General features: G+C 46.6%; 1 protein-coding gene across 4 annotated transcripts in view; it reads right to left on the reverse strand.

Moving 5' to 3' along the window:
• The window catches only part of Mgmt (O-6-methylguanine-DNA methyltransferase), a 248,197-nt gene that overhangs the window by 189,448 nt on the left and 33,022 nt on the right, over positions 1-25,727 (reverse strand). For 3 of the 4 annotated variants that reach the window (XM_074078049.1, XM_020167327.2, XM_020167331.2), the window contains exon 2: positions 7,946-8,082. In XM_074078049.1, the coding sequence (XP_073934150.1) occupies positions 7,946-8,070 (125 nt within the window). In that variant the 5' untranslated portion in view covers positions 8,071-8,082. The remainder of the gene's footprint in view (positions 1-7,945; positions 8,083-25,727) is intronic. The other variant, XM_074078048.1, reaches the window with a different exon arrangement.

Below are 25,727 nucleotides of genomic sequence, written 5' to 3' on the forward strand. Positions count from 1 at the left end.
GGGTCCATTGGGTTCTGCCTCCCCACAGGAACACCCCCACAGCTTGCCTCAGGCCAGGCACATCAGATTGTATATGATTTGGTTTGGGATGGAGCCCAAACCATTTCCACATCAGACACATGATGAGAAAACACCACTTGGCTGGCATCCAAAAGCCAAAGCCACGAAAATAACTAGGTACAACACGCAGATCTCAAAGAAGGCTGGTGTCAAGAAAATTTCATCCTCAGGACATGAAGAAAACTAAAAGTCATAGCACACATCCCAGAGTCCACTGGGGGAGCACAGGCCTCAGAGCAATGCTACACGACACCACCTGCCCCTCTGCTATCCACCACCCTCCACTCTCTCCTGTCCTCTACTGCTATCTTTCTCTTTGGTCCTCTCTGGCACCTCTTCTTGGCCAGCTCACAGGTAAACTGTCCAAATCCTTCCTGAGCTCTCTGCTGTTCCCTGCCTGCCTGTATCCCCGGCCTGGGAGACAGGGCCACACCTTATCAACTGTCCTACCCAGAGCCCACCTCCACTATACACCCTCTCCAACACCCACTAGGTGCAGGGCTACTGAGTGTACTGCCAAATGGTGTTCCAGCTCAGTTGGTCCTACCTGTTCTACTGCCAGTGCCCTGGGCTCAGGTCAGCACCATCTTCCAGCCTGGTAAATCCAACAATCTCTAGGTACACATGACAACCCATTTTGCAGTTCCCCACACCAGTCTCCCTACAGGCTAGGGCTGTACACATTTGTCCACTGTATCTCCAGTGCCAAGCCTGGGACATCACACAGCCTCTCACACATGGCAGGCACCTCATGTTTACAGAAAGAATGAGTGAATAAAGGATGAAATCTAACTGAATTCTTAATTTATTCACTAATGTTTTTATGACAAAAAGATCTACTTCCGTCACTTGATACAGCAACTGGAAATAAAAATTCTGGGTAAATCTGCCACAAGACAATGCTTCAGTTCAACTCAAAAATTAAACTCATTTAACCCTCAGTGCAATTTAAATTCTGAACTGATTGCATGCAAGAGCTATCCTGTACGTTAGCACATGAAGCCAATCCAATTACTGATACAGTTTTAAAGGAAACAATTTAACAAACCAAGTACACTTTGAGTTTAGACCTTCGATGATATTAACGTCTTCACAACAACTGAAGCTTATTCACTAGCTGTCAGCAGCTGAAATGGCAGAACATATTAATGACATATGAATTAAAAAGGTTTCTGGAAGCCACATTCCAATGGCCTTAGACAAACACAGTTGTATTTGACAGAAGCCACTGTGGTTTGGAGGGGGAGTCCACAAAGGTGGCTGAGAAACTGTGGAGTAGGGTGTCATCCAATGAGCTCTGTGCACATCGTGGCTTTACAGTGACACCCACAGCAGACAATCACTGTATTCCTTTTTTCTCATGTTGTTAAGTTTGGGCCTCAATTTCCCAACTGGACATTCCCTGGAGAGCTTCTTTCCAGTCACTGGCACTCCAGCACTAACTCGAGCTCCCAACAGGTACTCAACATTTAGGGGACTGAGGCAGAGCCTCACCTGGGGTTAGGTCCAACTCCATGAGTGGCTGTCTGATACAAAATTTAAGTAGGTAGAAGGAAGATCCTTCAAAATCTCCTCCTGAGACCCTTCCTGCCTTTCCCGGGCCCTACCTCCACTTCCTCTTATTGGTAGTGACTAATGCCACTAAAGGTTGCTGGGCTGGGATGGATGGAAGGAGAGCTCCTGGATGGGGCAGGTCCACTCAACAGGAGTCTGCCCACTGAGTCCCTCCTCTTGGGTGGCTGTAGCCCTCTGCTCCCTGCAGAGGCCCCAGGAGAAAAGTGGCTGCAATGTCATAGTATTGTCATCACCGCCTCTCTGCTCTTCTTATAATCAGAACAAGCCTGTTAACCAATTTTTCAAGTCCACAGCTAATTAGAAGCAGAAATTGGGATGCAAAGACTGTGAGTCAGGACAAAGGCAGCAATGGGATGAAAACAAGCAGCCATGGGGCACCAAGAGGATGGCCACTGACCAGAAGGACAGCAGGCTTAGGTGGCAAGTACCAGGGACCAGCTACACAGGTCCCCCGGGCCATCAGGCCAGAGCACTGTCATCTTGGCCACTTACATCAGAAATGACCAGAGCCAGAGATGCCACATGGTGGCACGGTCCTCCCTCTCAATTCAGCAGACATGTTTGTTCCTTTATCTTACCCAGGCCTGGAGCTGCCTGCCACTCACATGCAGGCCTCCTGAGCAGCCCAGCTTGATTCCTCAGGACCCTCACTGCCTGGGAACAAGGGTCCCTCATGAGGATCAGTGGGACAGAGAAGGAACATCAGGCTTCCTGTGTTGAGCCGTCAACGTGAGGGACAAGGCCACCATCTACTACTGAAGGACCTGGGGCTGTCAGAGTGAAGGACATGCACAATTTGTTACTGATTATAAGTCAGGGGAGCAGTTCCCTGTCCACTCCTGGTAACTCACCCCTAAATCAGACCTGGGAGGACTGGTCCTTTACATTGGTGGCCTCACCCCCCCCAACCGACCAATGGGGATGCAGGAGAGGGCTCAAGACAGGTGGGCCCAACTCCCCAGGGACTTCAGCTCCCCTGATGATTTCTGTAAAGCCAAGAGGCACTGGCAAAATCTTTCTCACAGAAGCATGCTTAACTGACTCTAGAGATCTCCTTAATGACGACTCTGTAAGTAAAATCATTCTTTTTTTGGGGGGGGGGGGTCATACTAGGGCCTCATGCTTGCTAGCAGGTTTCACACTATATAGTTTGGTTAGACTACACAATTTTTTCAATATTGTACTGCTATATTTTATTAAAAGATTTACATGAAAATGGGGGTGTCAATCTTTCATAAGTGGAAGATGAACCACATATGGCTCCCTCCTGTGTCTGAGTTACAAAAGTTTACCTGCTACTGTTTTTGTAATGTTAAGTATGACCCAGGGCCTACAGTCCATTCTTTCAAGTAATTAAACACTGCAGTCAACTTTATGGAACACTAAACAAGCCTCAAAATAACATTAGGAGAATAAACATATGCCACAACCCTTCTCACTAAATCTAGACATTGCAGGGCATACTGACGAGGTCAAGGCCCTGTAGCCACAGAAAATGGCACAGGGGAAACTGGTCAGCTTTTGCAAGGCCAAGTTCTCTTACATATGACAGTCATTAGTAGAAACTTGATGCAGGCAGGAAGTTATTAAATGAAAACCATTGTACTGCCTTACAAACTGATGCTCTTCACCCAAATATTTATGCTCTTCACCCAAATATTTTAGGAAGAGAAAGATGAGCAATTAATGCAACGTATGCAACGTATACAAGAGAGAAATCACCAGGTAAAGTCATAGGTACAGGTACAGGTAAAGCCAGGGCACAGGTAAAGCCACAGGTGCAGGTAAAGGGACTGATGTGGGAACAGGGATCAGACTTATACAGTAGCACAGGCAATCTCACTGAAGACAGGCATCAGTGGCCAGCCTTTAATTTACCTACCAAAGGAAGCAACAGGGCTTTGGAGGAAATAAAGGGCAACAGGAGGATGGTCTGCTCAAGATCCCCTAGGGATCCCCTTGGTCAGCATCCAGGGGAGCCTTCTGAGAGCAAAGCAGGAGTGGGGTAGGAGTCCTAGAGGTAGACGATGGCAGCACCTGATTGTTACAGAAGGAGCTCTAAGAACAAGCACCAAATCCAGCCAGCATCACAGGTGAATTCATCCAACAGTTCAAGGGAATCAGTAACACCAATTCCACACATTACACTTTCAGAAAACAAAACGAAAGCTTCCAAACTCCTACCATGTCATCAGAACAACCCTGATTCTAAACTGTGACAAAGACATTTATACACATAAAATAAATAAAGTGGCTCAAAGGGACACAGCCCAACCTTTCAGAATTAGTTTAACATTCAAAACTTAACATATATCACATTTAACATATAAAGGAGAAAAAAATCACGTGGCTGTGTCAGTACACACAGAAACCGTGTGACAAACTCCAGCAAGTTGCAGGACTGTTCTCAGGTTCTCAGTCTAAGGAAGGACACACAGAAAGCCTAATAGTGTTGCCCTGACTGGAGAAATACTGGAAGCACCCCATTTCTAGAGCCAGGATGTCCACTGACACAGTGTTTACTGAAAGTCAAACTGGTAGGTTCAACAGCACAAGTAAAAGGCATAAAGATCGCAAAGGGAGAAGCATATCATCTCTATGCACAGATAGTGGTTTTTACACAGAAAACCCTACAGAATTGAACAACAACCCCTAGAAATAGAGTTGTCTTTCCCTGTCTCCCAAGGACACTGGTTTTGGGACCACAAGGACACTAAAACCCAACTCAAGCCCCTGGTATGAAGTGGTGTGGTGTTTGCATGTAACTATGCACACCTTCCCTAATACCACAAATCACCTCTAGATTGCTTCTAATACCTAATACTCTGTAAATGGGACATGAAGAGTTGTTTTGAAGCATTGTTTAGAAGATAACGAGAAGAGAAAAAGTCTCACCCTTCTCCCTGTCATGATGCAGGATACTTAAAGGATACTTTAGAGCTTCTCTTTGACGTACCTGCATTGCCCAGCTCACTACTCTTGTGATTTGGGGCTGACGGTCCTTGAATACAAGCCCTAGAATAATTTCAGCAGTCAATGTGATAACCAAGACAGCTAAACATATACAGAGTGGACATGCTGGACTCACAGAAGTGTATGAGCATGACAGAGGTAGAGCATGATTTCATTATTCTACACAGAATGGCATCAACTTAAAACTTGGGAAGTGTTTCTTTCTTGAATTTTCCATTTAATATTTTGGAGCCCAGTTGCTCATGGGTAACAAACAGTGGAAAGTGAACCCACCAGAAAGGGAGGTGGGTACTGCTTATCAGTTTACCCAAGATTGCAGATGGAAGATCAACATACAAAAATCAATTGTTATGACCAGCAGCAATAATTTAAAAGTTAAAAAAGTTTAAGCATACATGGAATACTATCAAGAACAAAGTAGTTAAAAAAATCAATCTTACCAAAGACATGCAAGGTATCTATGCTGGAGACTACAAAGCCTGCTGAGGAAAATGAAAGAGAACCCAAACAAACGCAGAGATAAGTCAAATCTCAAACTGACCAAGTCAACATTGAGAAGATGTCAACCTGCCCAAAACTGAAATAGACAACTCCCAGTCAAATCCCAGGAAGCATGTTTGCAAAAATGGCCACCTTGACTCTAGAGGTAATATGCTAAATTAAGAAACCTAGAAGGCAAAACAATCTTAAAGCAGCCAGAGGACTAGTCCTACTTGATCCAGACTTTGTGCAAAGTTCTGTGGCCAACTCAGTGTGGAACAAAAAATAAGGGAACTGGACAGAGCACGCAGCACAGCACCTACACATGGCCAGCTGAGTTCTAATATAACCACCAAGGTAATCCAATGAAGAACGGGAAGTTTGTGGAATCTTTTCCAACAAGTGATGAAACTACTAAATAACTGTATGAGAAAAATTAACTGTGCCTCACAATGAACTTGTATGCAAATGAACTGTACCAAATGGGTAGCATATCTAAACACAAAAAAACTAAGGATAAAGCTTCTACAAAGGAATTATAGGAGAATCTACTGATGAAATTACAGCAGGCAAATATTTCTTAAAGACAAAAACTGCTAAACGCGAAAGGGAAAATTAATGAACTGACTGCCTCGAAGTTAAAAACTTCTCATCAAAAGAAACTACTAGAAAAAGAAAATGCAAAGAACTGTGAAAAGACATCACAGTCCACAGCTCTGACAAAGGACTTATATGCAAAATCACAAACCAGGAACAATAACAAACATAAGAAAACATGCCTTAAAATGGGCAAAACACAAGTACGAATGAGATGACCCTTCACACCCACCCAATGAGCTAAAATGTTAAAAACGGACACCACCAAGGACTGGCAAGAGGTGGAGCAACTGAACCTCTCATATGTGGCTAGAGGAAATGTGAAATAACAACTCTGGGAAACATTCTGGCAAATTCTTAGAAGTTACACACACATCTGCCATTCCAATCAGTAATTCCCCACTGTACTCAAGAGAAAGGAAAGCAGAGATCTACGAGAGGCTTGACCACAGACCCACAGCGGGATGGACTTTAAAGAGACACAAGGCAACTGTCTGGAGTGTTGTGGATCTCAGTGGGGTGGTATCTATGCACCTGTGTTTGCTTTTGTCAAAACTCATTGGCTCGTACACTCAAAATCTAAATTTCTCTATGTAATTTTACCTCAGTTGTTAAAATGACAAAAATGTTGAAAACTGCTACTTCTGAGTATAGTTTTTATACTGGTCTCAAGCTTTTAAGTGCTCCCTCAAATTAATACACACACACTGCTTGTCCCAAAAGCCCAGTTTCCACCTCTCGCTCACAGACTGCCCAGTCTCAGCCATGCCTAACAGCCCATCCTTCCTTGCAGAGTCCTGGGCCATGGACAAGAGCCTGCTGTTGGGAGGCGCACTCCCTCCATTCTGGCTCCTTCCACCTGCAGCAGCCAGCTAGCCTGCAGTGCCAGGGCTAGGGCAGAAGCCTCAGTGGAGAACAGAGGACAGCTGGATGGTGTGTGAGTCCCAGAAAACCATTCTGGGCCAGCCCTGCCTCCACCGTTCACCCAGGAGCTTGCCTTCCTTCCTGAGGAAAGTTAGCTGCCTCTTATTCAGGTCATTATTTGGTGACTGCGTCCACTGCCAACTCTGCTCCTTGATACAGAAAGTTCATAAAGTAGAACAAACTCAAAATTAAGCCCCTTACTTGTTCACATGACCCATGACACGCACTTGACCAAATGCATCTTACAATGCCTGTTTCTGACTTTTTCTTTCTCAAATTTGCTGTAAGGTCTGTTTTTTTTTTTCTTTTAGAGAAAGAAAAAACCCCAGTACATAACTTCTATGATTTATTGTGCAACTGAACACGCTAAGAGACAAAGTGACATTTTCCCCTACAAATTATTTGGTGCCTGTGATTTTCTGAACAGCACAGCCAGATGGTTCTCATAGAAACTGAGAGAAGCGTATTCATATAGTTCAAAGGTTTGCTTATTTTTTAGTCTTAAGAAAGAAGATATTGATTGTAACACACAGCTCTACAGGAAAAGCCTGGCAAAGGATATTTATTACTACACTGTGCTCATTATGACCATCTCTGACAGGGGTCCATTAAAATCAATTTTTATGTTTCTTATGTATTTTCTTTATCTAATGTTCTTGGCATTGTGTTTATTAGTCAGTTAAGACAAACACTGAGCACAGGAGTGGGTGGGTTTTTTTCCCTGCCATCAGAAATAACAAGAACTGCAATTTTAATACAACTACGCACAATCAATGAATGGGGAGAATTAAATGTTACATTTCAGAACAAAGTACTAGGGACGGCTTTAATTTTTTTATGCTTTTACAGTTAGAGACATATTCTGAGGAGCATGCAGAGAGACACACAGCTATTTGGAAACAGTGGTCCTAAGTCCTGTAGGTCGGGTTCAGCTGCACCCGCAGACCCAGAAAGACGCCCCCAGGAAGCAGCAGAGCCCCTGGTAAATGTGGAGCAGCAGATGGACCCACCTGGTGGCCCTGACACACAGTGCAGGCCTGTCCTGCTTGAAAAACATCAAGGGGGTCCCACAAGTGCTGGCCACCAGATCTCCAGTCATCCCCGGTGCTCACAGGCACTCAAGAGCTCTGTGACAGTGCACAACAATAAAACCTCTGGAGTTGCCCTGAAAGGTGTGTCATAATCAACAATGAAGGGTGCCTGGGACAAAACCGCTAACACCTAAAGGCAATCGGCAGACTGTTTTCTGTGGTGCTAATGTTTGTGGTTGTGTTACCCGTGACCAATGTGTGCCTCCCCCAACTGCTTTCAGCACCCACCAGGCACTTGCACTTACTCAGTGCTGGGGCTCCCCTTGCCAAGGAGCTTGATCCCATGCAGGCCTCGCTCACAGCCGGACAGCTCTATCTTCCCCAAAGGGCTGGCCAACATCTTGTATTGCATTTTGCAGGTCTTGTCCATTCTGCCAACTACCTAAAGAGAAACAATTTCTAAGTCCAATAGGAAAGTGTGTGTAGAAGTGTTTGGTCACCCATCAAGCACAATACAAATCACCAGTCATTTACCACACAAAATATATCCCCAGCTTTTCCCTTACTGTTGGAATTTAATCATATGTCAATTTTACAATACAGTCACTTTCAGGACAGAACATTAGACAATTATCTAGAGCAGCTAGCCAATAACTCTTCCTTTATTTCCTTAAATTCCTACACCTCTGCTCTTCTCATCCATCTGTAACCAGTGCAGAGTTGGAGGAAGCTGAGCTGGTGAGAATTCTTTTCAAGTAATACCTAGAGCTCAGCAAGACAACTGCCAGCCAATGAAAACAAAAAAACTATTCTGCATTTTGAATAAAGCACATTTAAAAGTGAAGTATGAGGTTACGGGTGTAGCTCAGTGGTAGAACACTTGCCTAGCATGCGTCAGGCCCTGGGTTCTCTCACCTGCACTGCAAAAACAGAAAGTGAATCATGTATGAAATGCCCTACAGAAATGGTGCAAGACCGAGCCCATTGCTAAGTCAAGGGCATTAGTGTGAGCTGGTCACTTTCCCTACAAACTTAACTTACACTAAAAAGACATGCAAGTGCTGCCAGTCAACATAGCAAGAGCTAAAAACAAAAATGTACCTAAGAGCAGTGAGAAACCTGTAATGGGGTTTAGACAAACTGGTATCTTACGAAAGACACCCTGATCCAGAGGGAGGGAAGACAGTGTGGGGGAAGCAGATAGAACCCTTCCATCTCCTCTTCCTTGTAATTCCTTCTCCAGTTGGAAGGAAACAGAGGGTCACCACCTCCTTGAATACCAGCGATTCCCTGAATTCCACCTGTAACCCCACCCACCAGGAAAACCTGACACCTGGTGCTCCACCACCACTCCCCGCCCCAAACTTATTAGTTGGACTGCTTCCTACCCTCGCTTCTTTGTTCTAGAACTACCTCAAACGATCTTGCTCACAATCATCACCCGGCAAAAAACCAACCTCCTACATGTAGTGTTTTACCCAGGGGCACTATCCTCCCCTGTTCCTGCCCTTCTCAAAAGCAAGACGAGGAGCTTCTCTCCCACCTCACCACTTTACGCACCTGTGCTGCACAAGCCCGGAATCTTGCTGTCATCAGCTTGTAAGCCCACCCAGTCCTCATGGACAGCATGGGCAATGCCTTCCTCCTGGCCCCATTTCACCTGGGTGCGTCCCTCTCTGTAGGACCAATCAACCGCTAAACCACACTAGGGGCAGAGCAGAGTCAACAACCCTGGCCAAATTGGGTTCACCATCTGTGTGCAAGTCAAATTCTAGTGAACACAACCATGCCACACATTTGTTCACCTACAATTTGCTGCTGCCTTGGTTCTGCGATGGTAGAGATCACAGTAGGTAGGGATGGAGGAAGGCGGTCTCCACAGCCCATCACACTTGCTCCGCCCCATCACAAGGGTTCACCAGCCCTTCTAAGGCCTACTAATTGGTACCACTGCTGTCCTAATCCCATTGCAGCCTTCTTCAAATACGGTGCTCCTGGGCCATCAATGGAGGTCCTCCCCTGCCTGTCCACTGCTGGACTCTGGTCTACTCTGCACCATGCTGCCTAGAATCTCCTGCATTGTCAGGCCATCCTCCATCATGGCATCCCATTAGTCTTTCTGTGCAACCCACATGCTTCTAGTGGCCTACACTGGTTCTCCCTACTCTCTTCATTAGCCAGAGGAGAGAGGCACATCTATGCCCTTTGGGGAGGCCATGTCACACCCACCCTCAACCACAGGTGCTTTGTAAGCATTATGCTCAAGACTCAACCCTAAGCTACCAGACCCCAGAGCTGTCCAGAGCAGCACCCCTGGTCTGAGCACACTGGCAGGAACTTGAATCCATTCTCCTCCAGGGCCCCAGGTCTATGGGACTTGTTGGGTGACCACAGCTTTGGGTCACAGGGAAGAGAGGGCATCTGACCACCTATTGGAGCTCCCCGCTGCCTGCAGGATAAGCTCCAAGCTTCCGAGAAGGGAAGGGGAGCCATCTGGGAGCAGCTGCCCCCTGCCACTTCACCAGATGAGGGTGGGGTACAATCGTGGCCTCCTACCCCTGGTCTATTTCTTTGAGAAAGTCACTTAAACTACTTGCACTTAAATAGTGGTTTTTATGTGTAGGGTAACTAATACTAAGGTGGAGAAGTCAGCACAAGGGTTAGAGGGGATGTATGCAAAACATCCTCTAGAGGATGTGTTACTGTCTTGCCACAATCGACCTTCTAACAAATGACCCTTGGAGGACCTGCCTTTTCCCCAGAATCTCATGCAACAGCTGCAAAATCCTGCCTGTTCTCAAAGGTGACTGTCACTCCTTATCCCACCACTCTGGGGGGTCCCTCCTTTCTTTGGTTTGCAGATGCTTCAGCACAGCAAGTGGTCATCCCGCTGAAGGCACAGGGATCACTTCCCTAAAGGGGCCTGTGGTACATTTGCTGAATGAATTCCCTATTGGTTGTGTATGCTGGCTGGATTCTGAAGTGCCCCCGCAAGAAAGGCTCAGATGTTGAAGGCTCTGCTGCCAGCTGATGGAATTTTGGGAATTGATTGATGATGAGGGTTCTGACCTCAACAGTGGACTAATTTGTTGATGGATTCACAACTTGATGGCATTATTGGCAGGTGGTGGAAACCAGGAGGTGGGGGGATCTGGTTAGAGGAAGTAGGTCACTGAGGGCATGACCTGGAAAGATATACCTTGTCCCTAGCTCTTTCTGTCTGTCTCTCTCTGCTAAAAGATGAGCAGCTGTGCTCCACCACACACCTCAGCCATGATATGGGCCCAGAAACGATGGAGCCACATAACCATGGAAACAAATCCTTCTTTGAGTTGATTTTCTCAGGTATTTTGACACAATCATGCAAAGATGACTAACACATGTCCACCCTCCAGGTCAAGTGTCCATGCCAGCATTTCCCAAAACTTGTCTACTGAAGACACCACTCAGAACCAGAATGGGGTTCTGAAACAGTGGAAAGCCTGCACGCTCTCCCCTTTTGGAAACTCCCCTGTAGGAAGTAACTTAAAGTCTGCAAGTGGTCTTATAGCAAAGAACCCAGTTGACTTTTGCTTATCTCAGACGCAACTCACGATGAAGCCATGTTTTCTATCACTAACCCATCCAGGGCCCAGCTAAGGCCTATCTCCCAGCAGGGCTGGAGGCAGGAGGCCTGGGCTCAGTGCTCAGTTGGGGCAAGACCACCACCAGTGCCAGTGACAGGAAGTGCTCTTACTGGTACGCAGCAGAGGCCGATCCCACCCAATTTCAAGTACAAAGGCACTTCACTGAAAGGCTATTCCCAAACTCACAGGACTTCTGGGAAGGCTGGAGGAGCAGGCCCAGAAAACAGTAGGAACCATGACTGGCCACTATTCAACCTGAGCCAAAATGGAACCTCAGGAAACATCTGTGAGGCCAACCAGGACATCAGACATGGTGACTGGCACTGTTGACACTGTTGCCTTGGAAACAGGATGTGGCAGCATGGCCACCCTCATGCTCTGCTTCCCTGCTTCCAGTTTACCAGCTCCTGATTCAAAGTCCAGGCAGGAGACCAACTTGAGGCTGAGGCCAGATCAGCACAAGGTGAACATCAGGTGGGGGAAGGTGAGGGATCAGAGATCCCTGAGAGATGGGAACACCAAAGCTGTAAGCACTGAGTCCCCCAACTGTGCCCTGCTACTACACATGGGTGAGACAAGAAGTGCTTAAGGTGTTTCAAGTCGGTGTGCTGAGCTAAGGAACTCCTGTGCTCTGCTACCAGAGTCATCCTAGCTGACCTGCTCTGTACTTCCAGCACAAAGAATAGTGTCTGCCACTCCATAGGTGCTCGACAGATATCTATTGAACGGTGATCTGACTGTATGAACTATGCAATTGTGACCAAGGTAGGAGCTCAGGAGGTAACAGTAAGATTAATGGGAGCCTTAGTCAGGGGCTGATAGCCTGAGGAGCACAGGAAGGCTTCCTAAAGGAGGTGCCAAGTCAGAAGGAGGGAGCAGTTTACCAGGTACACTGAGACAAGAATGGGGAACCTAGGCTAGGCAGGTCTGCAGGGGCAGAGGGAGTTTGAAGAACTTAAGGAGGCAGCCTGGCCACCAGGAAGGGAGGCCCCATGTGTGGGATCGGCTGTGGCAGTAAGGACCACGTGGGAACACAAGGGAGAGCAAAAATGGTGGCACGATTCCCAAGAATGCCAAAAGCAGGTAGGAAGAGGTGTTGGGAGGTTGTACCTAAGCCATGAGAACAGGGTTATGGTATGCACACAATTCACGGTTGTGACCTGCTGCGGCTCAGAGAATGCTGTGAGCTTTCCCAGCCAGAAAGAGAACTCAAGGCACCTCCACAAGCTCAGGTTTACAGCTGAGGGAACCAGTTGCCCTGGACATAGGAGCCTCAGGCCTGCCTACCTGGAGGCCACCAAGGCTGGAGGGAACACACCTAGGGCAAGCAGTGTTCTCTCAAACCCAAAACGGCCAGTCTCCAACTTGCTGCTGGGGATCACATGGAACACCCAGATGTGCAGGGCCTTGGGGATCAGAGCAGAGGGTCTGCTGCAGCTCTCACACCTGGTGCTGTGAGTGTTCACCAACAAGTAGGAGCCACACGGCAACCACATATAATCTTTCCCACAGTCCTGAGCATGCTACCTGGGCTGGGGTCCAGGTGGACACCCAGTGAGTCAGCCTGGATGCCCAGGATACAGGCTGGGCTTCTCACTCCCCGCTCCATAGTCTGGTAGCACCATTGAGCCCCGTAGGCTTCTCCCTACATCATCACCATGGCATCCACCTAAAGCCACAAGAGGGGCTGACATTAATTGGTGGCAGGAAAAAATTGATTTTTCATGGCTATTTGGAGACCTCTGAAAAATGAAGTGAATTTCATTTCATCTCCCTTTTAACATGAATGGCGTTTAAATAACAATGTTCTGAATTAAGCAGCTGGCGCCAGAGGCCAGTTCCCACTGCATTAAAATGGAGAGGCCAGAGATAGTAACTGTCTTCTTTCTCCTCTAAGTGCACTTCTCCAGGCCTGCCACACATGCCTAAAAACCGACATTCCAGAACCATCTCTGCAAGTCTGTGCCTTTCATTTTTAACCACTTCCATGGTCAGGGTCCTAAGCCATGAAAAAGCTCAGAACTGGCCAAAAGGAAGAAACTGCCCACTTTCTCTAGAAGGTGCAACAGGGCCCAACCCAGTAAAGGGACAGTCACCTGACCCCACAAAGCCAGTGGGGAATGAAAGCATGTTGGCAGGTTCCCCACTGAACAGGGAAAAATAAGAAGTAAGAGGAGGCGTGGAGAAGGAGCTTTGTCCTCAGCTTTCAGGACCTCAGGCATGGGAGTATTGTAATTAGGGAAAAGCAGATGTCAAAATACTAGAAGACAGAAAAGTCTACATTCCCACTACCTGATCCTAAAGATGGCCTAGGAGGTGGGAGCAGAAGTGAATGGGACTGGCCCCACCAACTGTGAAGTTCAGAAGGAAAACACTGGGTAGAAGCAAGTAATAAGGACTAAGAACCAGCCCGCAGTGCCTTCCAGGACATCCTGAAATCGCATGACATCACATTCAACGGAAGACAGTAGCACTGCTGTCTTGGCCATCACAAAACAGACTCAAAGGTGCTCAAAGACATCGCTCCAACGTCACCTGCATGGTCTTGACAGACAGGCTGCTGCAGAGAAGGAAAATGATCCCCTGCTCTGTTGCTACATTTCTGGGCAGCCACGAGCACACACAAAAAATGCTGCATTAGAACAGTATAATGACAAGGGGTTGTGATGGCGAGGTGGCTTGTGTCTAAGCCCCTTTCCATCCACACACATCCTGCTTAGGCCTCACACATGTGGACATCCAGGGTGTGGCAGCAGTGGGACCATGACATATGCCTTTTGGTGACTACCACCGGAGGCGGCTCTCACAGCAGTGCACCTTCCTGACACTGGAGCTTCAGCAGTGAAGGACCTGAAGCTTTGAGGAGAGGGCAGATCAGGTCCTTGCAGCAAGTCCCGGAAGCACCCAGGCCCAAGAGTCTTGTTAAAGAGCTCCAGGCAGTCACAAAGAATATGCTATGTGTAGCACATGGTAACAGCACATGAAAGCACCTGCATATCCAAACCAAGATGGAGAGGGACAGCTGAGGAACTGGCTCCCCAGCCATTAAGCCAAGTGCATCTAGACATGAACTGGTACTGCCTATGTTTAAAAATCATACTGAAGATAAACCTGGTTTCCCTCCCAACTTTTCACCAGGTTAAAAGCGTCTGTGGAGCAAAGTGCAAATGATGCCATGGGGACGTGGCACAATCAAGAGAAATCAGGGGTGGTGAGAAACCATGGCTGAGTATGTCTGAGTGTATGTGTGCAAAACAAACAGATCGCACACAGAGAAAAGGGCAGAACACATATGTGTGTGCAGATTTAACAGATTGTGCCACAAATCCCCCGGAACTTCAAGCACTTTGAGAAATGCTTCCAGATGACAGCTACCACTCACATACCCACCCCAACAGTTCAGTTTAGCAGTCTTTGTCTAAGGAGAAACTGGTCTGTAAGAAAAGAACACGATAGAGAAGGGCCTCGGTGAGTCTTCTGGGAGGTGGAAGAGGAAATTCGCTTGTTTCTTAAAGGCTTTCCTCCTGTCCACAGCCTGCAGGACACAGTCCACATCTAGAAAACCTTGAACTCGATGTCCCAGAGTTGGGGGTATTCACGTCCACCATGCACATCACAGGGGCTCGACAGTGGGTGGCAGGAGACAAAATCACTGCATAAGCACTGTCAATCCTCTTGCTGGTTACTCATATAGAGGAAAACATCTTTATACCAAAAGGCAAATAAAATGGAAAAATCACCAGATTTTTAAGGTAAAACAGGAGACTTGCTATGGGCAGCTCCAGACCCAGTTCTTGGAAGGAAGTCACTTCTCTTTGCTCAGAAAGTCATTTTCGAAAAAAAATGGGCAAAGTACTATTCTAAGGCATTGTGTGTTAAAGTAATTTTGCTTTGCTTACTTCTCGGTAATTCACTAAAATAAGAAGTTGGAGTACTCAGTGAAGCAGAAACTATCATTAATAGAAGATGTGCCCTCTGCTAGCCAAATACCCAACCTGCAGATGAGAGGAGGAAGGCAGGTGACAAAAATGAAGAAACCCAGACCTCCAATAACAATGCAGATGGCAAAACAGCAATGCATCCACGGACTGCCAAGCAGTTCTGAAATGAAGCAATGAATCCTTTGCTTGGCAGAACATCCAATCTCCCTAGTCAAAACCACGGGGGGTCTCTGACTGGAGTAGGTATGATGCAGTCGTCCACCAGGGACCTCCAATGCTAGTGGAGCTGCACTGCCCTGCTCACAAGGGTGGGTCCAGCCTGTGCAGCAGGACCCCTCCAACCTGCTGGCTAGGCTCTGAAAGCCAGTGCCAGCAAGGCTGTGGGACCTTGGGAGGGCCCTGGGAGAACAGGTAGACAGAGGAGACCAGCTCAAGCCTTAGAACTTCTGGACTTCTCATAGCAGAGCCAGCAGGGGCAACAGGCACCAGCTTTTGGTTTTAGCAGCTCCCCGGCTGTTCTGCCTTTCCTACACTCTAGGCTCAGAGGCTTGCGAGGAATGGTGAACCTTCCTAATTGCACCTTGTCCTCAGCCCAGCAGGTCACAGGGACACCTGTCCATCAAGAGATGCTCCTGACAGGCATCTGAGTGATGCCCAAATCCAGACAGTCTGTCGCAGGCTGAGGAAACCTGTCATAGGAGCCCCACGCTAACTCCAGCACTTGGCTCCTGGTGCTCGTGATGTGGATAGACATGGTCCCAAGACTTCATCTGGGGCCTGCAAAGTAGGAGATGCCACAGCACCCTCCACTAAGAACAGGAGGGCGACCTCCTCTTGTACTCCTGACAAGTTAGTAAGACAGTGGCCGCTTTGTTTACAATGAAATAGTGTTCCTCCACCTTTGATAATGGAGCCGTTCAGAAAAGAAGAGCTTCATATCCTGATCCTCGGGAAGGAAACAGACTCCAGAGAGAGCACCCCATTCCTGCAAGACCAGGGGAGCTGTGCGCTCACTCCTACACTCCTGGCCAGCACCATGGATCTCAGGAGTAAGCTGACACCCATGCTCAAGATCCCGCCTCCCCCTCATTCCTGCATGGCAGGTTCACATTCTGGACTTCAGTTTTGATCACTGATGATTCATTCATAATTTTCTGTGAAAAAAAATGAGAAAATGCCATATTTTCCCTCATTTTAAATTACCCCTGCTAGAATTCCCTGTGCTGGCACCAGAGATAGCACTGAGCATCTCAGGGGAAGGACAGGACATTCCCTGGCTGTTTGGTCTGGAGGGACAGTGTGCACCCCAGGTTACCCCCACATGGTCTCGCGTCTCACACTGCCAACAGCACATTCTTTCCTCATGGGCTGGAAACCTTCTAACACTTCAGTTCCAACTAACTACGGTGCTGCGTGTGACAGCCTGTCAGGAAGAGAAAGAGGGTGGCATGCTGGTGCTTGACGCAGTGTCAGTTCTTACAGCTTTTACGACTTGGGAAGCTTCAGCTTAAATATGACACAGCAGCAAGTACCTGTCCTGCAGAGCCTCACAGGTCGGGAAAGTTAATGACTTCCTAGGGAACCTTGTGTAAGGCACAGGGCCAAGTGAGGGCTGAGGGAGACGCCACCTTTCCCAATTAGGACAGCACCAAAGCCAGAGAGCCCCAGCAATGGGCAGGTGGCAGCCTTGGTTAAGGGGACACTCCTGGGGCAGACAGCAGGGCAGGTTAAAATCACCCATCACAAGAGGGCTTGTGATAGTCACATATCCTGTGCTTGTCTTCAATTACACCATGGGGGTAAGTGGCTAGCAGAATTGTCCACTGTGTGTGGATAGGATACTTCATTAAAAACTTGGCTGTCCATGTTGAGTGCCTCATTAATACTGGGGACTCACTGGAATGCACCTTTCCAGGCTCAATACCCAGACTTTGTAGTTGTGTGCCAACTCACAGGGCAGTAAGCCCCATTAGACTCCACCATGAGCCTTGGGGCCATCAATCCCCAGCAATGTCCAGGGGAAACAGACTCCCTTTGGGATGGGAATACACTGCAGCTTTTAGAGAGGCCCACAGGTACTTCCTGCTGCCTGACACAGGGCAGATGCAAGCTTCTCCCCTCCCCCTGGCTTCTGCAAGGCCCCCACTTCTTCACTAGCACCTCTTGGGTGTGTTCCTCAAAACCACTGAGGAGCTCAGGCCAAGAAGATTGAAGTAGCCTGGTGTGCTTCTCTGTGGCAACACCTTAGCAAATTCTCCCCCTACACAGCATTTTGGTGGCTCCTTTACTGTTACCCACCATCTCCCCAGACTTCCAGCAGACTCATAACCTACCACACACAGGCGCATCCAGTATGCACTGTCCTGTTTGTACTGAGTCAGGCACGTCTTTCAGAACACAATGCCCATCTGTGTCTGCTCAGCCCTAGGCCACTGGTGAGTCCATCATCCTCCCAACTCAAGGCCAGCAGTGAGCAGTTATTTCCCACAGTCCACTGGCATGCTTCCTTCTGGGTACACAGGCCCCAGTCTTCACATGGGTCTCTGTGTGAGGCCTCCCAAATCCTTCTATCCCACCTGTGCTGATGAACAAGTCCAAAGTACTTGGCCATGTCAGAAACTCACCCACCACCACCTCTGACCTATGGTCTCAAAAAAGATGCAGTCACAAAAGTTTCCTGGAATTTCCTCAAGCACTGGTGTGAAGAGCTCTCCTGTCCCCTAATGCAAAGTGATGCTGGCCTGCCACTGTTGCCACCTGCTTCCTAGCATACAGCCAGCAGAGTCAAGTCCTCCTTACCTTTAATAAAGACTAAGCTCCACGACAGTTCTGTAGTGAAGGATGCTTGGGTGAGGAGCGTGCAATGATTTATGACTCGGCGTCCTGAATGGAAGAGCCTGATGTTCCAGACACGCTCGGTCGGCCTTAAGCATGCCAGGCCTTGACGGCACCAGCTCTGATGAGGCCTGTGTTCTTGGAGAGACAGCCGCCATCCGACACCAAGGCCACCCTGTCACAGAACTGGACTCACTGCCAAGTGATTAACCCAGGCTCCAGTTCACATGACAGGAAATTCTATATTCTAAATTAGTTACATTATATCCAGAGCCTATATAAATTAGTTACATTATATCCAGAATCTAGCAGCCACTTGATAACTTGAACATATAATTCTATACCTTTTACTCCTTAAACAATAATTCAGTCTGGTCCTGCAACTGAAGCCAAGATTTCCAGACCAAAAGTGCACTTTCCATTTGATTAAATACTAATAAATGCAAGAATAAGGCACCAATCTTTTATCTTACAGTAAATTCTTCAAAGACCATATACTCTAACAATTAATCTCTCCGCTGTAGCAAAGGGACAGGTCCTTCCCCTCTCAGACAGCCTTGCAGTCTAAAGTCTTTAATTACAACAGTTAAAACATAATTTATAATAGTCCAGGGCTTATAGAAAAATGACATCATAGCACATGTTCTTGGATTCTAGAAGTGACCAGTCAGTTCCCAGGCCTCTGGTGGGGTACCCAGGACAATTGCTGATTGACAGAAAGTATCAACACGGTCCTCTCTGTCGGTGCTGAGATCTGCCATGTGCACAGAGCCACAACCCTCAGCAAAGCGTAAGAGTTACCATCATCCAAACAGAAGATGCCTATGAAAAACTTAAAGTGTTTTTCTAAGTGTATTTGATTTTACATTTTATAAAATATCTTAGGCGCAGTTTCACACACTTGTAATCCCAAATGCACAGGAAGTCGAAGCAGGAGAGCTGTGGTCTGAGCATGGCCCTGTGCAAAAGTGTGAGACCCTGTCTGAAAAAAAATAACTAAAACTAAAGGGATAGGGGTGTGGCTCAAGCAGTACAGCATCTGCCTGGCAAGCATGAGGCCCTGATTTCAAACTCGAGTACTTCCAAAAAAAATTATCACATATCTTCAGGTAGTTCACCCATTAAGAGAGTAAAATGCTATCAAAGAAGGTGGCAAATTTCACAGAACATTCTATTTGTTTCCTATCATAATGACAGTATCAAGTCAGGACATAGAGACTAGACCATGGAATATTCATTTTGCACATGCATGAAAGTGGCAGGTGGTAAAAGCAGCATGGCCTGCCACATGCCCTATCCATGATAAAGGACGGAGTTCTCCTCCAACAGGACACTACCTACTGCAAGCTCATAGAGGGTTTAAATAGCTCCAAATAAATAAGACTAATATCGTTTCTGAATAAGGTCCTGTTTTCAATTCAGGTGACAAAGAATCCATCCTATTTGAAAATTGGGAAAACTGTTGTGAGAAACCCAGGGAAAAATATTCATTCAATGAGCAATCCTGGGCTGTGGCACTGTACATTTGGGAATATGCTTTCACATAGAGTAGCAGTGGGACAGTCAGGAGTTGGAGAGAGGCAAGCCCAGCCCAGGCTTCAGGTCACCATGAACACACAGAGACATGTCCTCCCTGTAAAAGGGAAACTGATGGCCAAAGACAAGAATAAGATAGCACCCAGCAGCCCTCATGGGCCATCCAATCATTAGGGAGCATTCTCTTGTATGTTACATCATCAGAGATCAGCTCAAACCACGCAAATGGTAAAGGAGCATGAAGGTTGATTGGTCTCTAGCAGCCAAAGGGTCGACTGAGGTAGAGAAATTGCCAGAGCAGCTAAATGGACATGTGCAAGCACTAGCTGAAGGTGACAGAACTATGAGAAGCAGTAGGCAAGGCAGGGAGGAAGGTGGCCAGCAGGAAGTGGACATCATAGAACAGATGCATAGCCAAGCAAACTCATGAGGTCCACTGGAGACCTCATCTGAGGCTGGGTGACTGGTTTACATTTCCTTGTAAGAATATAGAACACCATCCTTTAGCTATTACTGGAAATAACAGAGCACTATCTTCCCACCAAAGCAACACCAAAGGATGTTGAGCATACACTGGAGTCATCAGAAGACTGCCCCTTGCTGTCCAGAGTGTGGACACAGCCCATCTGAGCTCCAGGCGAGAATCACCTCAAAGATCCTCAGATGTCCTGCCCATGAACTCAAGGCACTGAAGACTTCTCCCCTCTGTATCCACACAATGCTGTTTACCTCCTGAAGCTCAAGTTGGAAGTACAGACATCCAGAAAGCTGACCACTGAGCATATACAAATTTATTTCCCCTAAAATCCCATGCTCCAATCCTGTTCAGGGAAGCCCATCTATAGTAACCCTGACATTCAACAACAGCAGGTATTTCCATTTTGGTGCTTTGTGAATTCTCAAGTCTCCACTTTCGTGGACAGCTTATTTCCATGTTGCTATGACTGCATATAGTATTAGTGACCCATCAAACTAACAGCAAAATTCTGGTAGAGCTCCCAAAAGGGAAGAAGATGAGTAAGTATCAAGAAGGTTGCTTCTTGGTAACACACATGCTTAGGAAATTAATGTGAGTCAACTCCCTGTACAGCTATCCTTATCTCAACTAGCAAAAACCCTTGTTCCTTCCTATTATTGCTTATACTCTCTCTACAACAAAATTAGAGATAAGGGCAAAATAGTTTCTGCCAGGTATCGAGGGGGTTGGGGGGAGAGGGAAGGGGCAGAGTGGGGGTAAGGGAGCGGGTGGGGACAGGGGGGAAGACAGTGGGGAGAAATGACCCAAGCATTGTATGAATAATAAAACAATAAAAATTTTTTAAAAATTAAGAAAAAAAAGAAGGTTGCTTCTTTGATCTTATTATGAGGAGGAAACAGTGGACATGAATTTGCAGAATGTTAGTGAGGGGATGGTGGTTATTTTTCCACATTGATTGGAGCTCTCTATTAAAATTAAACTGATGAAAGCTGGATGTAGTAGATGTCCATTTAGGAGAAATTCTGTACCATTCTGGGGACTGAACCCAGGGCCTCATACATGTTAAGCAAACATTCCACCACTGAGCTAGTAACCCTTCCTACTAACCCTTCCTAGCTCTGCTCAGTAAGGCATGAAGTTCCAAGCCACAGCCTCTAGAAAGAATTCTGTACTTCATCATTTCAACTATGAATGTGCTGCCTTACAGCAACACATCTCCCACCACAAAGCTGGATGTCAGAAATGATGAGAGCCCAGGAAATTGACTTGAACTTCAAATGCAGCAATAAAAACAGCAAGGGGGCTGGGAAGACAGGGTCAAACATTAAAATATTTAAAGAACTAATATAAAACCTGTCCAGAGATCTTCCTTGAACATTAAGCCAGGAACTAACATTGAGTTAGGTTGCCCCCAGCCAACATACAGGACCATTCAGAGAGCAATAGTTTAAAGACCATGTTGGAATGAATCTTGTGTCCTGGGTGATCATTATTCATTCATTAAAATAAAACACAATATCAAACAGACCCTTTAAGGAAGGTCTGCCTTACTCTTTTAGCTTGCTGTGGATTTCTTAGTAGGAAGCAGTGATATTTAAGTGTACATTCATTAATACAGATAACTGCTCTTGTAAGTCGCACCTGCTGTGAACTACCCACAGGCTCATCCTATGCACACTGAGGTGTTTTGGCTTAGAGGGGTTGAGGGATTGAGACAGGGTCTTGCTATGTAACTCAGGCTGGCCTTGAACTCACAAAGTTCCTGCATGAGTCTCCCAAGTCCACCACACCTGGCTTAATGCTGAATTTTTACCTGTTATGGTCATACCACTCACAGGAAGATATAGAGACCTCTAACTCTAACTTAATGGTGGCCACCACACTGAGTCTGAGCCAAATCCAAAGTCTGGTGCTCTCATCCACACATGAACACAGAATATTCTACCAGGGGACTGTCACTATCACTACAGTACCAATTTTCCTTTAATGAGCCAACTTAAGGACTCACCTTGATACACGGCTATAAAGTAATGAACCAGGAACTGGGCACAGGTGATCTGTGCACTTGACCTAGAGGAAGAAGCCCTGTTTTGTAGCAAGTGCTCTGAAACCCCTCGTACCTAGGACAGTGCAGATGGAATCACCCACATGGCACCTCACCTGTTCTGACCACCTCCTGGCTGGACCATGAGCAACCAGAGCATGCCAGGGCCACAGCTGCCTCTCCTGAGGGGGTTTTGGCATGAAGGGGAAGAAACAGCCATAGACCATGAAACTGCCCTGTGTTCATGTCTCTGAGGAAGAGATGACAGGCTATGCTATGTCTGTAGGTGGAGTTGCTGCCGGACAGCAGCACAGGTCCTCAATCTCCTTTACTCATCTGTCCTTAACTGTCACGTGGCAAGAGAGAAGGATGGATGCAAATTATTCCTCAGACTCTGCCAGTCTTCTGGGCGCAGGTCACAGTAAGATGGCTCCTGATAGCAGGCCAGCCTCAGGGGATTTTGGGAACATGAGCTGCTGTGTGCTGATCAGCACCAAAGGCAGGGCCCAGCCTTCTCACTGCTCACTATTTGAGTCCATTTGGGCTGCTTAATCAAATACCATAGCATGGTGACTTATAAACCAGAGAAGTTCATTTCTGATAGTTCTGGGGACTGAAGTCCAGGACAAGGATAGACGGAGTGTCTAGGGAAGGGCCGCTTTCTCATAGGAGGCATCTTCTTGCTGCATCTTCACACATGAAGGCACTACTCCCATTCTGGGGACAGAGCACTTGTGACTGAGGCACTTCCCAAAGGCCCCATCTTGAAATACCATCATTTTAGGGTTAGTCTTCAACTTGTGAATTTTCGGGAGAAGCAAACATTTAGAGCACTGCACTCACTACATGCAAAAAAAAGGATGAAGGTACCAGATTAAACTAGGAGGAATTTTATTGGTTTAAATGAAAATTTAATGTTTAATATAGAAAAATCATTTTTGTCTCAAGTTATTTGATTTGAGATACTTGCTATACACAGGGAGAAGATATACATAAAATCCACGTTTATACACAGAATCTGTGCTTCAATGAAAACAAACACCAACCTGTAACCAATTTATCCACAGATGACAAAGTATTGTATGAATATTCTTCCTTGGAAATAAGACATTATTACAAAATTATATGTGAGCTATACCCAATCTTTGTTCAGATAATTGAGTAATATAATTATTTCTCTCACACTGATATATTCTTACTACCATAAGGAAAACCTCGATAGTATATTTTGAAAACCTTGAGAATGTTATTACACAATTTAGCAGGTACATTTTATCTAGATTATAACAGAATGAATTCTTCAACTAAAATCCACAGATGACAGTCTTATGGATCTGAAAAGCTCATTTCAAAGGTAACTTGAAGTAGAATGGAAATCCAGACTGTCAAGAATGAAAACACTTTGCTCCTTGACTGCTTCTTTAAGCTCGATGCTGCTGTGTCCTCCTTTTCAACAAGACCATCCAGAGGCCCTGGCATGCCATGGGCACAAAGGCAAGTGTCAACAGTCACTATCAGGAAGGCAGAAAGCACTCTTGAACTGACTTCCAGAGGTAAGGACAAGGGTCCTGGAAGATAGCTCTGAGCTGTCACTTCCCCTTGTTTACAATGTCTTTAGAAAGTCAGCCATTCCATGTCTCACTGTTGCTTTCCTACACAGAACACCAGGCCAGGATGCTGTGGTCCTGGGGTGCAAAGAAGCCCTACTGGCGATACGCCCACCTTAGATAGAGTAAACTGTGCTATGGGGGGGGGGGCTGTCACAGAGCCACATCTGCCGTCATAGACACACTGTGCTCCAGGGCCTCTGCTCTCACAGACACACACTGTGTTCCAGGGTCCCCGCTCTCACAAGGATGGGGCTGTCCTCACACTGACACACTGAGTTCCGGGACCCCAAACCAGGGCTATGTGTTGAGGTGACAGTCCACCCAGCTCTCCTGTCCAGAAGACTGGGCAGTGCCATGCTAAGTGACTAAGTACATTAGACACAACACCCCAAGCATTCCTTTTGTTGGAAAATTATGATATAAATTTTAATTGTGGCAAAATACATACAATATTTATGTTAACTGTTTTGTAAGTATACAAATTCAGTGGCATCAAATATATTCACCATGTTATATAATCACCACCTGTGTCCATGTCCAAAATGTCCTCGTCACCTCCATCAGCAAACTGGTCCCCTTAACAGCCACTGCACCCTGTCCTGGTAACCACCAATCGTATCTGACTCTGCCCCACTTTAGGGACCCCAAATAAGAGGACTCGTACAGCATTTGCCCTTTGTGCCTGGCTTGTTTCTGTCAGCGTAATGCCTTCTAGTCTCATCCATGTTGTAAGCATATGTTAGAACCCCCTATTTAAGGCGGCAGAATGCTCCATTGTGTGGACAATCCACATTTTATCCATTTGTCCCCCAATAGACACTTGAGTCACTTCTGTCTTGGGCAGGAGTGATTAATACTGCTGGGAACATGGGAATACAAATGTCTACTCAGGACCCTGCTTTCAGTTCCTCTGAATATAGACCTAGGGGTGGAATTCCTGGATTGTATGGTAACTCTTAACAGTCTTCTCAGCAGCTGTACCATTTTTCACCCCACCAACAGTGCTAAGGGTTCAGTTTTTCCACACCCTCACCAACACTTGCTTAGCAATCATCAGATATGCTTACATTCAAGCTCTGGAATTCTTGAACAATTCAACTTTTTTTTTTTTTACATTATTAAGCACAAGTCCATTTAATTACAACTGAGTAATAATCACTGTTTGCAGGCTTTTAGGGCACCTCCTGTGTTCCAGGCCCGGGCCAGTCCTCCAATGGTAGAGATCTAAAACTCAAAGGCAGGAGAGTGATTCTTTCAGCCCCGACATGGGACGCTCAGATTGCCACTGGTGGTGACATTTGTTCAGATACTGGTTTATTGGTCATGGATGTGAATCAACATAAAATAAAATGAGCATATCAAGCACTTGTTTCCACTGTAAGTAAGAAAGGAGTTGCCATGAGGAAAGCATGAAGTCGGCAACAGGGCTGGCTGTCCATAAACTTGGGAGACCTGGGGCTGAGCCAATGTCACCTCAAGTGGATGAAGGGAGATGATGCTGATCCCTTGCAACCCCCTCTACAAATGTGGGTGGGCAGCATCGAGGCCTGCTTCTCCTACCTCTGCTGCAGCCCTGGCAGATCTAAGGACACTTGGTACACTGAATTCACTGCCCTTTCTCAAACTGCCTGAGCTAGATGGTGTTCAGTTGGTGACATGGGATGACAACAGTCAGCCTTCTCCCCAGTAAGGAGCAGAAGATGGCCTGGGGCAAGAAGACCCCTCCACCCAAGAGAGTGCTGTGGCCCCAGGGTGACCAACAGACCAGGTGATGCTATGTAAGGAGAGGTCCTCTGCCCTGGGGACATGACAAACCCTTTTCTGGTCCCCAAGTATCCCAAGAAGGCTTCCATCTTACCCTAAAAACTTGACGGTTGGGTGAATATGGTTTTGTTCAACAGAATCCACCAATTAGAACCTAAGTGGTTCTAATTCTTAAAGTGGATAATTTGGATCCCATCCTTGTTGCCCACTAACAAGCTAATTCCTGGCCCAGGTCAAGATGTTTTACAGAAAA

The sequence above is a fragment of the Castor canadensis genome, chromosome 7 (assembly GCF_047511655.1).
Source record: "Castor canadensis chromosome 7, mCasCan1.hap1v2, whole genome shotgun sequence".
Taxonomy (NCBI): Eukaryota; Metazoa; Chordata; class Mammalia; order Rodentia; family Castoridae; genus Castor; species Castor canadensis.